Here is a 16898-nt window from a genome sequence, read left to right as displayed (position 1 = left end):
GTACAAGCTTAAAAGGCTTAAGTGAGTGTTGCTTTTTTCCCCGTCCTTATATCCAGAGAGGTAACGGTCTTAATTGTTAGCTTTTCTCTGCTGTTTCGCTCGTAAATAAGAGGGGGGAATGAAACGGGCTTCGGAAAGGGAAGAAAAACATGCTGAGAGGAGGTCGGAGGAGGGAAAGGGAACATTCATATTTTTTATCTCTCCTTTCGGCCGTACTATGCCGCCAATTTCAGCTAGGACTTGTTTTCCGCACCCCCTGAAAATTGTCTCGATTATGAAACTATCGAAGATAAACAAAAAACGGATGAATGATCCAGCGGGACGTCCTTAAAGGAAGTAACATCTTTTTAAATGAACTTTCATCTGTGTTTTGCCGATTCATAGCAGCTCTTTCTTTAGACGGGCGCTCGCTCACATATTATTCTGTCTAGTCATCGAGCGAACAACTGGCCTGCAACCCTATAGAACAGTCGACGCTACGCTCACGACCTGACTCGAGTCGTACGGCGAACAAAACTCATCGTGGACAAAACAAAACAGGTGACGAGACCACAATTCATGGATCACTAATATCGAGAGCAATTGTCTGTTTATTGTTATTATTGTTCATTATTATTACTTTTTGGTTCGCAGTCAACGCGTAGGCTCTGCTTTACTTCCGTGAATGCTGGCCAATTATAACCTGTAGCGGATCATTCGGTCTGCCTGTGCGCATGCGTTCGCTTGGTACTCGTTCAGACGTTCCGCGTCAGCACCAACGGAATGCAACACTGAACAAGTGAGTGTTCAGAAACGATATCATTCTTGCTGGTGACTCAGTGGCCCTGTCCACAGTTATTCACCGTCCAGCAAGGATCATCCTCTCGCGACCGTTTAGAGGCGCGGTGAAGTGGTTCGGTGAAAAAGAAACGTTCTCGCAAATGACTTGAGCCCCAATTACACGAGCAAAGTTAAATGTCACTTCACAGACTTTAGTTCGCTTTGGAGAAGCAGTGTTCGAAAATCGACTAGGAAGCGGAGGAAAGCAACCGACACTGCAAGTCCGTCAGCAGTTGTCAAAAGCATTGCAGCTTCAACATCTCGTAAATGGTGCTTCCGGCAGTTAGACCTCTACAAACTCGCTTAAGTAAAATGACATTTGCTTAAATCCGCGTGTCAGGGACATTTCTCGGACAGGGGTCTAGCGACACCTCTGCTGACGTTTGAACGCACACACACACATACACACTGACAAAAGTATTGTTTCTAAAGTGGGCAGGGAAGTTCAGGGCAAGGCACGATGCGCGGACCTGCGCTGGGCGTCGCAGCGAAGGGAGTTCCTGCTCTACGCTATAACTACGGGAGTCTTTTCCGTGAAGGTTGTCTCTTCAACATTAACATTAACGCCTTGCTTCTCTTATCACGAGGCAAAGACAACGATCAACGAACTAACAATGTGTCAACGGCCACGTTGTTATCAGCTGACGGGGACTGCATTGGGAGCTTAAAGATAGCGCGCTCTTGTTATCATTAAATTGCGCCCGTAGCACGTACGTCCGTGGCAAAAGAAACAAACAGTGTCTACAGCGCAGGGTTGCCTTGCACACAGAAAAAGGCGTCGGCCTTGCAGAATACACGACAGTGCCTTTCTTTGGCAAACATCGATGCACGCTGGTTAACGTGCTAACGTGCATATAGTAGTCAACGCGCTGGTAAACATGCGCTGTATGCGTGCTTTAACGATCAATGGTCTTTCATAACAAATATTGCTTTATCGGACCAGAAGTAAAAGTGCAAAAGGTAAGAAGTAGCTTCCAAGGTGTCATGAAGCGTAAAAAAAAAAAGCGAATTCACAAGACAACTACAGTGAGCAGCTACCGCTTACGAAACATGCAGACGCACATGCCCTTTTTCGGCCATGACGGCTGCACTGCAAAGATCATTTGCATCTCCGTACTTAACAGCACCATTTGAAACGCGGCTTGCGATAGCACACACGTGTCGGGTAGCGGCGTAACTGTGTCTTCGTTGAAACGGTCACGTCTGAGCAGGCAGTAGCGCGCCGTGCAGAGTATGTAGCTCAAGATCATCCCTCAACTTTTCCCAAAGAGCGCCGTGGCACAGGTAGACCGAATAGCACTCGCGGTTAAGGCCAGTTGCAAGTATCGTAAGCCTCCTCTCAAAATCGCAAGCAAAACAAATAACTACATTCACCCCTCGTGTCACGCTGCTTTCAACAGAGGCGCAGCGTAACGGCAGTTAACGTTCCTCATAATAATAACTTCTCTTTGGAGCTCTGCGTACCGCAGAATCCTAAACCGTCTGTATACCGTGTAACAGTATCGCTCTCTCTATATAAGCCGAGACGGCCAACAACAACGTGGAAACCATAAGCTGCGCACGAAACGGCGAACTGCTGCGAAAAAATGAACTGTCTTAGATTAAAAAAAGAAAGAGAGAAAGAAAATAAAAAGTATCTTCTCACTATCGGTAGCGGCGATGGCGGTGGCTCCGAAAAAAAAAGAAAAAGAAACCTTTACGGCAGCGCCCAAACTTGCAACGGGAAGAAACGTCGTGAGGGCGCTGGTGGTTAAACGGAAGAGGGAGAGAGTATTAGGTTGATGGGGGGCAAGAGGAGGGGGCCGCACGTTCATGGGCTATCCCCTCACTCTCTCTCTTTCGGAGAGAAGACAACCGAAGCACATGCACTCGCCGTTTGATCCTAAGTGTTAGTCAGAAAAAGACCCTCAACGTTCTCTAGGTCATAGCTGCTCAGTCCTATAGCATGGAAATTCTTGTACACTACGTCTAAGCGTCCGCGTTTTTTTGCAAAAAGACGACGCATGGAGAGAGAGAGACGTTGACAGCGCGCTCGCGAGTGTGTGAGAAAAGTGGCTTACATTTTGTGCGGAACAATTTGTGTGTCTGAGTCAGATAATCAACCGTTAGCGGTCGCTGCTGCCCTTCGTATACATACATAACTCTCTCTCTCTCTCGCTCTGTCTCTCTCTCTTTCATTTGCTTTCACATATATAGACATCGCCCACCATTCGCGGCGTTGCGCACAACCATACTTCTTTTTTCGCGTGTTTCTCACTCTCATTGTTATCTCGAGCATGGTGGGCGATGCTGGTCCGAACCCATTTTTCGCATCTTTCATCTCCTTTCTCTCGCTCAGTCTCTTCTTTTTTCTAGCTTTATGGCTTGCCGAAAAAAGAGCGGCTTGTATGTTTACAGGCTCTCAAAAGAACGGAACAAACGTATGAAGCGCGATCTGTCCGTAGGCGCACACCTTGCCATGCATTCCGTGATGGAATAAAGTGATTTGTAGCACTTTGTTTTTTTTCTTCTTCTTACTCTTCTTTTGCTGAAGAAACGCCAAACGAAAAAGCTTACAAGGATGGTGAAATAGGTGCATGGGATGGCAACATAAATGAAGTATATGGGTTGGGTCGGCGCGATATACTCTCTTTTGGGATTGTGTAGGGGACAAACAGGGGACAAGGGGATGTAACCGGTTCTTAATAAGTGAGAAAGACACAACCATCAGCGGGCTCGAGTCAAAAGTTCACACTATTTGCCCTCGCGTTTTGCGAAAAAGTGACAATGTGCGCCATGATAACAGGGAACGACAATATGCGGTGGTGGCAGGTGGGTGGGATCTGTCGTTGCAGACTGGAGGACGAAAAAGAGAGAGGAGCCAATGACAACAAGTAAAAAAAGCACGTTGCGCTCGTTTTTTCTTTTGTGTGCATGGCATCACTTAGCCACAGCCGTGATAGAGCAACCGAAAGCAATGGTGCTTCGAGCTGGGCAAAGGGAGGTGAAAAAAAAAAAAAAACGATGTTCAACAGCACGCGCGCATGCGTGTCTCTCTGTGTATGTGTGAAAACAGCCTACCTAGAAACGTGCCACCATTGTTTGCAGTAGCCCAGCTGTATTTTTCTCTCTCTCTCTCGCTCGCTCGCTTCCTTTTCACCTTTTTTTTTTTTACATTGCATTCATTCACTTGATGCACAGCGTGAGTTTTTCCGCGGTACACAAGGAGCAAAACAGAAACAGATACAATAAAATTGCAGATAGCAAAAAACGCATTGTTGCGTGTGGCCAACACTTGTCATTGCAAACGCACAAGTGCTATATATATATAATATATATGTATTTTAAAACCATGGAAGCAGTATACAACCTTCGCGATGCAGCCTCGTTAACAACACAGCAGGAGGCGAGCCCGCCGCACTATAGAACAAAACGCAAGGGGGGTGGGGGGAGGGGGCATGCTGTCAATCCCAAACTACCCAAATGTCGGAAGTGGAGACGGGAAACAGCAGACAGGATGGCTAGGGAGGTGGCTTTGAGGGAGAGGGCGGGGAGGAGCGAGGTAGAGCCAGCGCCTTCACATATAGGAGGCGTCGCTAGAGCCTACCTTTCTGCCTGCCTCGGACAGTTCGTTCGGTCCTTACGTTTGATCTGCTACTCGATAAACGCGGCTATGTCGAGATGCATGCTTTTTTGACCTTTATAAACCAATTACATTTCCATGTGAAAGGTAGACGTTTGCTGCTTTGTGTTGTTAAAAATATTCAAATCAGTAATTCTTACGCTACCACGGAATGCCTCGTAAAACGGCAGCCTATGCTGGCGTATGTACCCACTGTGTCAGAGAAAACGTGGAAGTCACGGTGTAGGGCCGACGTATCTACACAAAACTGTGGTTTTCCAATCGTTAGCGCTTTCATTGCTACACAAGAGAATGCCGAGACGTTTCGGTCACGGATGGTTCTATTCGAAACCAGGCGCGTAGCCAGGATTTCTTTTTCGGGTGCGTGGGAGCTAAGGTTCCATTATTCACTGTTAAGTTTCCCATGCTTGGTGCATATAATACAACTATTACCTTGAGCAAGCCATTTGTCTGCTTGAAGGTGTGTACCATCCTGTACTTGTCTAGGGCGGGCGTTCGAAGGATATGCGCCTTTGTTCATAGGCGACGTGCCAGACATAAAAGCGGGAGCAGGGCGCCGGCCGGAAAAATTTCGGGGAGGGGGGGGGAAAGCCCGGTGGACACACCCTCCTTCCCTCGCCTGGCTACGCCACTGTTCGAAACAAACGGGGCGTTTATACTTAGCCACCTGGTTTAACTCCATTTTTTGTGGAGGCATTTTCACCGGACGACTCTGATTTTACTATGTTTCTTGATTAATACTTTTGCGGTACTGTTGTTGCACAGACACTGCCGGTACGCAAAACCGAAGCGCCGCCTTTCATGTCTCACGCCTTGCGACTTCGAAATCACGAATCACGAAACTTTTCGCCAGGAAACTATAGCGAATCGATTTAGCGTCATATCAGCGGGTTCACGGTTTCGTATGACAAGTTTAAAGGCTGCAATAAGTACCCGGAAAGCTTTGAGATTATGCTAGTGTAAATATAATTAACACTTATGTGGATGTCTTTGGTTTGTGCTCATCTTCGGCTTTTCTTTCATCTTTACCGTCGAGAAGCGACTGGTGAGAACGTTGCGATCTACAAGGGCAGCAAGTTGATATTCATAAGAACCGCTTCGACTGCCTCTCATATACGGGCTGCGTCGAAATCTGCCCCTGTTACTCCTAAGGCGCATTCGACAGAGACCAAGTTATAAAGGGTAGCAGGCTAGAGCACGCTAGCTCAAGCCGACCTCTTTGCCTTCCTTCCAATAAATTCTCCCTCTCTCTCTCAAGTTATATAGTGCAGCTCCGCACAGCGACTGACTTCCCTGTAGGGTCAACAAAGAGCTTCTACGACGACTAAGTATGGGTGTAAGGTCGCTGCAAACCCAGCCGCAGCATGATTATGTAGCGTTGAAAATGACAGGGAAAGATCAGTTTTTTTTTTCTTCTTCCGATTCTTAAGGAAACAGTGGTAATCACAGTGCCGAGAAGCTCTTTCGCTATACAGTACGAATTTGCGAACGCTGAATTGCTCTGGTCGCTTTCAAGACATGATTTTTTTTTCTGTTAGCACAGCCGAAATAGGTTAGCTATATACTGGAAGGACTTAAGCTCGGCAGCGACTGCCGAAGGCTGCATACATAGTGTAAGCTGCTTCGTACTTTTCCCTTTCACGAGGAAAATAAAAGTGAATGTCAGGCCTTTGCCGCGAGCTTAATAGCAAACACCCAGAGCGCTTTTAACGCTGCGCCTACTATAGCATACACCAAAGCCAATTGTTTTACATCCGCCGGTTAAGTAAACGCCGACGACGTTGCAACGCATTGCGATAACAGCGAGTCTGAAGCGGGGATAAAATATATGTAGTACCGGGACATCATAGGATAGGACCAGTGGAACCAGGGTAAAACTTATCTAAAGCAACAAACAAAATTTGAGCCCTTGGCGGAGGCGCTGATGGCATGCCGTACGTAGATGCTACATAAATGGAGTTAACCGCATGTGACATCCGGATCGGCAACACAGGGTGCAGCGTTAAGTGAGCACGACTTGTCATCGCTATACGCCTTGCCATGCTGTATTCATTTGACCGAGGCAAGACGTTACTTTAGCGTGTACGGAATGCTCGGGAAGAAAATGTTGGAAACAGGGTTAGCACGCCTGGAAAAAACAGAAGAAAAAAAAAACGCCATCGCGATGATGAACTTTTTCTTTCTTTCGAGCAGCTCAGCCCTGCGGCATAGATGTGTATTAAATAAAAGCGTGAAAGCCCTGCCTCGTTCGAGTGCACTCTGAGCGGACGCGTGCTGGCACGAGGCGTGCTTGCGCGCGATGTCGCGAAAGAAAATAGTTATTTGCTACGTGTTGAGCTTTGCCCGAGGAAGACCTCGGGAAACCGAGCGAGCGAGCGGGAGGCTGCAGAGAGGAGAGTCGCGGCTCCATGCACACACAACGAGCGAGCCGCGGCCACCACAGCCTCTGCTCGATTGACTCGCCCGCGTCAAGCGTCTGCTCGATCGACTGTTGCCTGGAGATGGATGAAGCACAAGCGAGTATTTCTTCTCTTTTTTGACGGCGTGGCTATGATGTTGGCTCCCTCAGGAGCCGCGCGGGGACGCCTAGCTGCGCTGGTACAGTGCGCATTAGTGATCAGCCTAAAGACGTGTCGACGGCGACGCCCGACAGCTGCTCGCGATAGCGGAATCGAAAGCTGCTCGTAGGGCGTTGCGCGCCAGCAGAAGGCGAACCGTTGGATGGTAACTCGAGATGGGCGAGAGAGAGAGGACCGGCGATCATTGCGTTCCCGGGCCGAGTTGGCGACGGCCTTCCGAAGTCTAGCGCCAATGGACGTTAAGTAGAGTATTGGTCCTTCCTTCGAGAGGCTTGAGAGAAATATATCTATATATTCTCATTTGTTCCGCTTTTTGAGACGGGGCTTTACGTGTACGGTCACGGTGTGGCGCGGCTTCGCTGAAAACGAAAGAAGAAAAAAAAACAAGTAAGCGATTACTGTATACGGTTTCAGCGCGTTTGTCATCTGTGTCGCTGGACAAGGCTTTGCGGCACGTACTCCTGGACTCTGTGGAACTAGATCCGTCCTCGCTCTCTCCTAAAAAAAAAAAAAATAAGAAAGAAATAGAAAAAGAATGACGGCGCCTGCACTGCTGAAACAACGAACTCACGCTGCAGGAGTTTTGCTACACCTAAGCGCGGCTCCTCAGGCCAAGATCATTGTTGCTCTCCTGAGGCAAAGGCGGGTGCGGGAGAGTGCATCCCATGTCACCGAAGCAGGCACAAGGCAGGAAAGAGGGCGTAGGCTCACTCGTGCAACGTGGGAGGGGAGTGGAGAGGTGAATAACGCAAATGAACAGCTTGGCTGGCGGTGGCTTATGTTTGCATGCACGCTCCTGGAGTCGCCTTAGACGTCCCGATGAAAAAACTCGACAACACTTGGCTAACAACTTTGCAGGACGCGGCAACGGGACGAAAAACGAGAGAGAGAAAAACCAGGACACTCGTTGCATGGTTGAAAGCTGATGCAGTCAATGAAAAGCAGGTATTAACCCATAAAGGCACATAGGAAATAAAATCTGTTTGTGAACGGCTTCTGGAGCAAGCCTTCCTCGCAGATATACACCTTATGTACACATGCCTTTTTTTTGTCTTGAGCGCACGCTAGCGGCGCCTGTGGGCCCGGACGTCGGCGGGAGCTCGCGGCGGGTCTGCTTGCTGTCTCTCTATTTTTTTTTAATTTCCTCTCCCTCTCTCGGCCAAAGTATCAGCTTGTATTAAGTAGACTATGTGTTATGTAGAGTGTTAACGGCAAAAAAGCAAACTTTGTTGTGCTGAGCATTGTATGCGTTTCCCTTAAACCCGGAGAGGAGCATTTCCCGCGACGGGAGGCCTCCCCCGATTTTTTTTTCTTCTCTCGGAGCGTGCGCATAAGGTCCAAGCAGGCTTGGCCGCAGCCGGCGACGGTCCGGCCCACATCGAGCAGCCCCATCTGGCGGCGAGCGGCGTTAGTAAGGTGCACGAGGCGCGCACTCGCGCGCTGTTGGTGGGCAGTCCCGAGGGGTCCGGCGACGGCAACGGCAAGGAGGCCGCATCATCAGGTGTGCACGTCGTGCGGCATTTCAATCTTTTTTTTTTCTTGGAAGAGAGAAAGATCGCGGCGGTGGCAGCAGCGGCGGCGGCGGCGGCGGCAGCGGCGTCAGCAGCAGTCCTCCTCTCACGAGAGGCTGAGTCCCGGCGCGGGTGGTTGCAAGAGCAGCCCCGCGTCGTGGTCCTTGTGTGCATACATTGTTGGCGAGTGCAGCATCTTTTGCTCGCTATAGAGAGGGTCACCGGTCACCTCCAGGTGCAACTAGCGCTTCTTTTTTTTTCTTTACACCACACATATATGTATAATATATATTATTTATATTTATATATATTTATATATATATTCATCTTCTTCATCTTCGTCTTAAAATTCAAAATCGCAGCAAGCATTTTTTTCTTCTTTTCTGCATTGCAGAAGTGGCAGTTCCAAAGCTACGGTGCTTTTTCTCATCGACGTTGGCCGGATGCAGTGGAGAGAAAGAGAAGACACACACACTCACAACGCGACCTGTTGCAGTAAAGTGCGCCGAAGGAAGAGAGAAAGGGTGTGCTGCTGCGTCGAGGGTATGTAGCAATTGGAGTTAATTGTAAAGTTGAGTCCCTTGAGTTAAACAATGCTAGAGAGAGAAGAGCGGCGGGTTGAGGGAATCCTGGCCGCCCGCGGAGTGCGGACGGGCAGGCGTCTACTCTTGTCACACGTCCGTCGAGCGGCTGGCGACGCTGGGCGAACGCGAGTGCAGCACCACACGGTGTCCATTGCGTGTCACGTGACCGTCGCTGTCCACCACTATGGCCGTCTGCTGCTGGGCGGCGGCCGCCGTCGGAGGCTCCCCGTCGGAGGCGGCGTCGTCCCCGCCGCCGCCGCCTCCCTTGTATCGGCGCCAGGCCCGCTGAATGACGCGGGCGCAGTACTCCTCGCGCTGGCGCCATAGCGTCGAACTGACCGGCTCGTAGCCCGGCCGGTCCAGGTGTATGACGGTCTCGGTGATCTCGGGTGGCTCCTCGATGGCGTGGCCCTTGCGGGCGAAGAAGTCCCGAGTGAGGGCGTCCAGAATGTCGACGCAGTACACCATGTCGTCCTTGCAGATGGGTATGTCCAGGGCGATCAGCTTGTACTTGTTGGGCTTGGGTATCTGCAGGGGCTCCTCCAGCGCATTCACAAAGTTGGTCAGGTTGGAGTAGGCCACGTACTGGGTGCCCTTTGGATCGAATTGTTGCCAGATCTCGTAGTACATGTCGTAGTCGTCGTCGGTCAGGCCCTCTTGCACGTCCTCGGTGGCCTGACTGTAGTTCTCGAGTATGACGGCGATATACATGTTGATGATGACGAGGAAGCTGATTATGAGGTACGAGACGAGGTAGGCGACCGCGATGCCCCGCTTGCCGCAGTTGCCCTCCGATTCGTCGGTGGGCCGGTTGCAGTCATGCTCGTCCATGATGGCGGCCAGCACGCCGTCCCAGCCGGCTGACGTGCACATTTGGAATAGCAGTATCATCGACTGGCCGAAGGTCTCGAAGTTAAAGTTCTCGTCGACGCCGTAGCGGTGCTTCACGTGCATGAAGAAGGACATGCCGAAGATTGCGTAGATGAACATCACAAGGAACAGGAGCAGGCAGATGTTAAACAGCGCCGGCAATGACATGGCCAGGGCGAACAGCAGGGTCCGGATGCCCCGCGCGCCCTTGACCAGCCGCAGCACACGGCCCACTTTCACGACGCGCACCACACGCAGCAGCGTAGGCGACACGAAGTAGGCCGCGATCAGGTCCTTGAGCACCGTACCTGCGCGAGAAGAGGCACCTGTGGTCGTGGCTCTGACATCCATGGCCGACCGAGCACAGCATCAAAAGGAAACTCTGTCGGAGGCCAAGGGTCGTCCGCTTGAATGGCGGACACAGAGTCGCAGCCTACTTCGCACAGCCGTCATGTGCCCCGTCCCGTCGTGGCAGAGGCGTCCGCCAGGCGACGTCGTCTCCTCGCCGGTTTCTCTTCAAAATGAGTGATGCAGGCGAGCATCGGACAACGACACCGGCGTCTCTTCTTTTGCAAAAAAATAAAAGGCCGACGAGGAGACGCACTTTCCTAACGGATGCTGCTGCTGTGACGGTGACGGGTCGGATGACGGCTGCGTGAATCAGGCCTAGCTATAGAACGGACTGTCTTACGCACAAATCGAAAAATTAAAGTTGCGCTTAAACATGGGCTATCCCATTTTCTGGTTTAGATACGCTAGGTACACGAGACGTTTCCACTCAGGCGGATTCTTGCACTGGTCTGAAAGCGTAGGCGTAATACGCTAAGGAGTATTTTCATTACAGTTTGGTTAAGACGTGCACCGAAACGTGCAACACCAACTTACTTGTGTAAATTGGAATAATGATTGCAGTGCTCAGTCTAATTTTTACCCAGAACACGTTATTTTATATAAGGTGTAATGCCACTGGTCCCTTACCTAGAATAGAGAGGATGACGACTACGAAGTCGAACATGTTCCATGGTTCTCGAAAGTAGTGCCAGCGCAGGGCGAATATTTTGAGCAGGCATTCGGCTGTGAAGACAGCGATGAAGAAGATGTTGAGCCGCTCTAAGATGGACTCGTACAACTTGGATTGCTTATAATGGTCAAGCGCCATGACCGTCATGTTAAGGGCAATGAAGATCATGATCGCCATGTCGAACATTTTGTTTGTGGTCAGGTCGAAAACCATTGCTTGGATTTTGAACTGCAAAAAGAAGAAGAAAATGCTTTGAGCGAGTGTTTGGAGTCACTTAAATCAAGTTGCCATGCAACGGTTCAATGGACCCTGCACTAAATGTATAAAATATGTCCCTAATTCGACTGGCTTTTCCTGATCTGAAAATACCAGGCTATACGTTAGCGGGAACATTAGGTAACAGAATAAAGTTAGCAAAGCGATGTGCGAAGAAAACTGACTTGTATCAACTCTTTCCTCGTTCTTTTTGTATATGAGGATTGTTTACAACTGGATAAATTTCGTTTTATGCGAAGTTGAATATTTGTCTGCACATGCAGCAGAGCAATATCGTAGGTTTTAAGGAGTTTGGAGGGCTTAGTTAAATTTGTCTACATAAATCCCAAAACCACCCGCACTTTAATGAGACATCACATGCAAGGGTTAACTTTAGCAAAAGTACCAGGACAAAGGAGCCACAGAACTGCAGACAACAAAGACGAATCAGGCATGGTATCGAGTCGAACAGGCATTGTTTAATCATTTTCGAATCTTGCTTATATAGGTATTTTGTAGTTTGTTTGCTGTCAGTTGGATGCGCCAGTCTCCTTTACAGTTTGATTCTTTCCAGTTCACATAAATGTAGCGTGTATACAAGAACTCGGTTGGTTTTGCGGGTCGAATGACCTTGTTTAGTACACCCGTTGTCACACGTGATGAAGAATATGGCATCGCGAATTTGTAGCAAACGAATTTTCTGCCCTTGAAGGAAATGATTAGTATGCGCCAAACCACTCAATCGACAAAGACTCTATGCCGCAGAGAAAGAAAAGAATATTGAGTAAAATTTAAAAGGTTGGTGATATCTCAACAAAAGCTTTCAACATTAGTGCAACAAAAATTGAACATCGAGCGGGCATAGCGACCAAATGAATCCCGTCATCTAACGTGTTTCAGCCATTCGCAACCATTCAGTGGATGGATGCCACTGAAGATCGAAAAACGTGGCTCCACATAGACTGTAAGTTACTAATATTTTTTGGCGACACTAGCATAAAATAAAATTATAGAATTTAGGGATTATGCCAGTTAATCCTTGATATATAAGAAAAGTGACAGCAAGCGACTAATGTCATGTGCTTTTAAGTGAGTCCCAACACTTTAGCAGAGTTCTAACAAAGCTTACATTTATCACTCCCATAAATTATTTGGCATAATATTAGTCCTACGGCTGTTTACATGTCGCTCATATCAAGTTGAAGCAACATCTTAGACGTGTACAGCTAACAAGTACAAGCGTTTTCAATAAGGGTTTTGTGTCGGCAACGTGTTCAGCTTTTAATTCCCCAAGCGCTGCAGCTAAAACCATCGCGTTCATTCGGTTTGCTTAAGTTTGTGAAAGTAATGCTAGAATGGTACAGCAAAAATTTTGCAAACAAAATTGCCTTTCTAGATAGCCGTCCGTGTAAACGGGAAAGTAATTTGACTAGGCATGGTCTCGGTGCTCTGACACAGAGATGGGATGTCAGCAAATTAGGCAGTTGACTTTACCCGTAAGACTAATCAGTAGGCCTTTGTATTAATTATGAGACAAAAGGCAACCTAATTAAACAAGAGGCAGCATACGCTTACCCTTGGCCTTGGAATTGCCTTGGCTGGCTTTTTGGATCCCATTTTCTTCATGGCATTATAGTATTTCTTTTGGTCTTCTGTCATGAACATTTCCAACGATCCTCCCGCCTAAAATATAGATGAAAAACAAAGCTACAGTTTCAGGCATAGATATTAGTTTATTGCATCGTAAGAAAGCTAATGGAACATACAGCGCTCGTGAATGACATGTATCACAGTGAAATTAGTGGTTTCATGCATAATTAGAGGAAAAAGCACGTCGCAATATGGCTTTGCAAGCCCCTTTGAAAGCGTTCCGCCCCAGAAAATTAATAAATTGACAAAGAAAATAAAAACAGTAGGAACACGTTTTATGAGCCAGTATCTGAGTTTTTAACCTGATGAATTCGAAATACATTGCTATTCTTACAAATATAGAAGGCTATCAGAAAGTGGCTTATTAAAACAATGAAATGTATTCAGTTTATGAACCATGATGTACGTGAGGGCAACTAGCGTAGGAAGAAAATAAATGCGAAAATGAGTATGCAGAGACAACATGGTAAGCCGAAAGTATTCCTTTAGTACCCACCTTCTTTTTCTGTTCATTGAAATTGTCGATAATTACACCGATGAATAGATTCAAGGTGAAGAAGGAGCCGAAGATAATGAAGAATACGAAATATAGGTACATGTAGATGTTAGCTTCGTATTCCGGTTGGTCCTCTTTCTGTGGAAAACAAAAGCGGTACACGCAGTCAGTTCTGACATAATCAGATTTGTGTGCGTTTCATTGAGGTTGTTCAAGCTTAGCTTCAAGGATTAGCGGAGCCAGCAGTAATGAGCTTTAAAGAACATGAAATCGTCATGAAGATATTAACGCAATCTGCGGGATTTCTTTCACACCATGCAGTTTCTTGCTTCTCAAGCATGCTTGTATTTATGTTTTCGCCTTTAGTTAGCTGAAACGATAATGCATGTTTAATGACAACAAATTCAGCCTAGTCGTAGTTCTTGCAAGCTGTCGTAGTATACTGAAGAATTATGTACAGGAACAGGTTAGAAACTCTGAAATAGATCGGTCGACAACAATTCAGTGCCTATGATAGTTGTGATAACGTCTGGACTCCATTATGAACACGCATCAAATGAATACGTAACGAAAATAGGTGGTGATGGACTATGAGAAATTCCATCAGCAGTAGTTGGCTACCGTGAAATCCGGCTAACTGTTCAAGTCGCAGAAGGACTTGAATGGGTGGCAATCATTTTTTAGTTTATCCTTTAGGGTGATGTTAACTGACTCCTTCAGTTCAAACATGCTAGTTGTGTCGTCAACTACAATTGTTGCTCTGAGGATAGTAGCCCGTTATAAGTAACAAATATGAGGAACATCTAAGTCACGGAAATAAAAGGGATAACTCACTCCGCCTCTGGAGTCGATCGCATTGTCCATAATATCCGTCCAGCCTTTGAACGTTGCCTAAGTAAAAAAAAGTAGATATTTGTACATAAGACATGGCAGCTGCAAATTCAATATAAATATTCCGAATCTACATGACGTGTTATAATCTGTAAGCGTTGGCCCGAAGTTTGTAACAACTTAATATGGTGGATACCTTACGTTGTTAGGTAATAATTGTCATTTCTGCAAGGCAATAGTGTAAAAACTGTAATTTATCATGGCAAGCTTTTCTTTTTGTGCATAAGAATGTGTATGCATCGTAACAGCTATTACGCATGCGCATATGAAGTTACTGACGTCGTGGGGAAGTTATATTTACTCTGCTAAATTAGAGCGTGTTTCACGACAGTACCATCAGTGCTGGAAATACTCAGTGTTGAAAATATGATGGTGATGGTGATGGTAATATCCCAGAATATTGTTCTTTTATGTTTTGATTGTTTTTAGACGTTTTCTTAATTATTTTTTTAAGCTATAGCTCTAAGTTATCACTGCGTTGGTGAGTCAACAGCCGGAATGGGAAAAGGCAGAACAACGTCCGATTTCTTCAAACGGCACTAGCTTTCGAGATTTTGCTTAGCCAATAAAAGTAGCTGTGTTGTTCTCAGATAATTCACTAAGAGGTTCTTTTGTATACCTTTAGAAGTACACAGTGACAAATGGAGGCGCATAACGCTTTGGGATAAAATGGGAACGCATTGAACTTAACCAAGTTCTCTTGAGAAATTTTACCAGGGCATTTTACTGGTTTATTTGCGTCTATAAAGCATCAATAATGTCGCTTAAACGCCGAAAAGGCAAAACTATTGTTAATGTAACTAAAGACTTGTTACATTTAGCTGCTTTGTCGCTAATTTACACTGGCGCCAGAGCGTGCCTATAGCAGCGTAGTACAAACTGATCAAAGTGATGACCATTGTTATCTCAACTGTTCAAAAAGCACGCAAGAAACACGCAATCGTTTAACTAGATTATGTTCTGAAATATGGCAATAAATAATGTCCATAAATTTGGAAAATTTGCCGCTAGCTGTCCGAGGAAAGTGTGAAGTGGTTTGGGGAACGCCCTTTAAATTTCACTGCAGTACGACCGCTTCTTGATCTATTTGGACCACTTCACCGGCATAAATTATAGAACAGCCTCTCACTTTGTAGAAGTGTGGCTTTATTCTGGGAACTCTTATGCGATTGACAGCTACTTTTATGTACCATTGAGACCCTATGACGATGCGGCTGAAAGTAGACATCAGAGACGTGCGCCTTGAATTGATGTAACACTAAGAAGCACTCTTCGTGTATGTCATGTTCGCTTTATTCAGAAGCTCTCCAGTGAAGAAGCCTCACATGACATCTGCTTTTTATGCTGGATTTTCTAATTCTAGACTTTGGTCATTTTTAACAATGCTAAAATGGTCAGAAACTCTGTCGTTTGGGAATACCCGTTGAGAAGAACATGTATTGTACTCAAGAAATCTACTGTTAACGGCAAGTGGAAAGCTGTCACGAGGTATATGCCGTCAAAAACTGCACTCTGGCCGGCCGAGAAGAAGCTATGAAACAAAGACAGCTAATAAAGAACACTTGAATCACTGGAACGTTCAAGAATATCAAGAAAAGACAGCTGCTTGGGGACAAACTAATGTCACTTGTAATGGCCAACGCGTCCCGTGTTTCACATTAAAAAAAATTATGGGGTTTTACGTGCCAAAACCACTTTCTGATTATGAGGCACGCGTAGTGGAGGACTCCAGAAATTTGGACCACCTGGGGTCCTTTACGTGCACCTAAATCTAAGTACACGTGTGTTTTCGCCCCCATTGAAATGTGGCCGCCGTGGCCGGGATTCGATCCCGCGACCTCGTGCTTTGTCATTTACCCATTGCCACTAATGAACCACGGCACTACGCAAACTAAGCAATCCGCCGTATGCGTGGCATCGTTAAGATAGCGGACGCACTACGTCAGCTACTGTTCAGTGTTAAGTAGGCGCGTGAGAGGTTGAGTGAGCGTTAACACAACTGACCACTTGGAAGAGGGCCAAGTATGCGTTGAGGACGTTGTCGAAGTTGATCATGGGGTTGTCCCAAGTGTAGTTGTTGGCTTCACATGCCTTGCGGTTTGCGATGTAGGAGCTGTTCAGCCGCGTGCCATTGGCATCGACGCAGCGGTAGAACTTTCCCGCCAGCATCTGGACGCCCATGATGGAGAAGATGAGCCAAAAGATGAGGCACACCAGCAGCACGTTGAAGATGGCTGGGATGGCTTGCACCAGGGCGTTGACAACAACCTACAACCACGGCAGAGGCGAAGGGGGCAAGAAACACACCAGTGTCAGACGGGCAGCCATCACGCTGGAGTCACAAAAGCGACAGAGAGCGGACGTGTTCCCAAGCCTCCTCCTCCTCCTCCTCCTCCTCCTCCTCCTCCTCCTCCTCCTCCTCATTGCGTTCTTTTTCAGTGACTAAAATATTGTGAGTAGCGAGCACTATCACGTCATTCGAGCCGTTACGTCTTGCGCCGTTCTGTAACCAAAGAGAGTGTGCGACCAGTGGTGGGGTTTGCCAGCGGTGACAAAATTGAGCTATTGTTGCATATTTTTGCATTGTTGCAAAATCATGG

General features: G+C 47.1%; 1 protein-coding gene across 4 annotated transcripts in view; it reads right to left on the bottom strand.

The window, feature by feature from the left end:
* Positions 1 to 4052: 4052 nt before the first annotated feature.
* The window catches only part of para (sodium voltage-gated channel paralytic), a 231669-nt gene continuing 218823 nt past the window's right edge, over positions 4053 to 16898 (bottom strand). For all 4 annotated transcript variants that reach the window (XM_072286410.1, XM_072286412.1, XM_055077118.2 and 1 more), the window contains exons 25-30: positions 16303 to 16566; positions 14242 to 14298; positions 13408 to 13545; positions 12837 to 12944; positions 10964 to 11234; positions 4053 to 10293 (exon numbers count right to left, since the gene is read on the bottom strand). In XM_072286410.1, the coding sequence (XP_072142511.1) occupies positions 9203 to 10293; positions 10964 to 11234; positions 12837 to 12944; positions 13408 to 13545; positions 14242 to 14298; positions 16303 to 16566 (1929 nt within the window). In that variant the 3' untranslated portion in view covers positions 4053 to 9202. The remainder of the gene's footprint in view (positions 10294 to 10963; positions 11235 to 12836; positions 12945 to 13407; positions 13546 to 14241; positions 14299 to 16302; positions 16567 to 16898) is intronic.

Source organism: Dermacentor andersoni, chromosome 2, assembly GCF_023375885.2.
Source record: "Dermacentor andersoni chromosome 2, qqDerAnde1_hic_scaffold, whole genome shotgun sequence".
NCBI lineage: Eukaryota > Metazoa > Arthropoda > Arachnida > Ixodida > Ixodidae > Dermacentor > Dermacentor andersoni.
The sequence above is the reverse complement of the archived record's forward strand: the minus strand, read 5'-3'. Positions and strand labels throughout refer to the sequence as shown.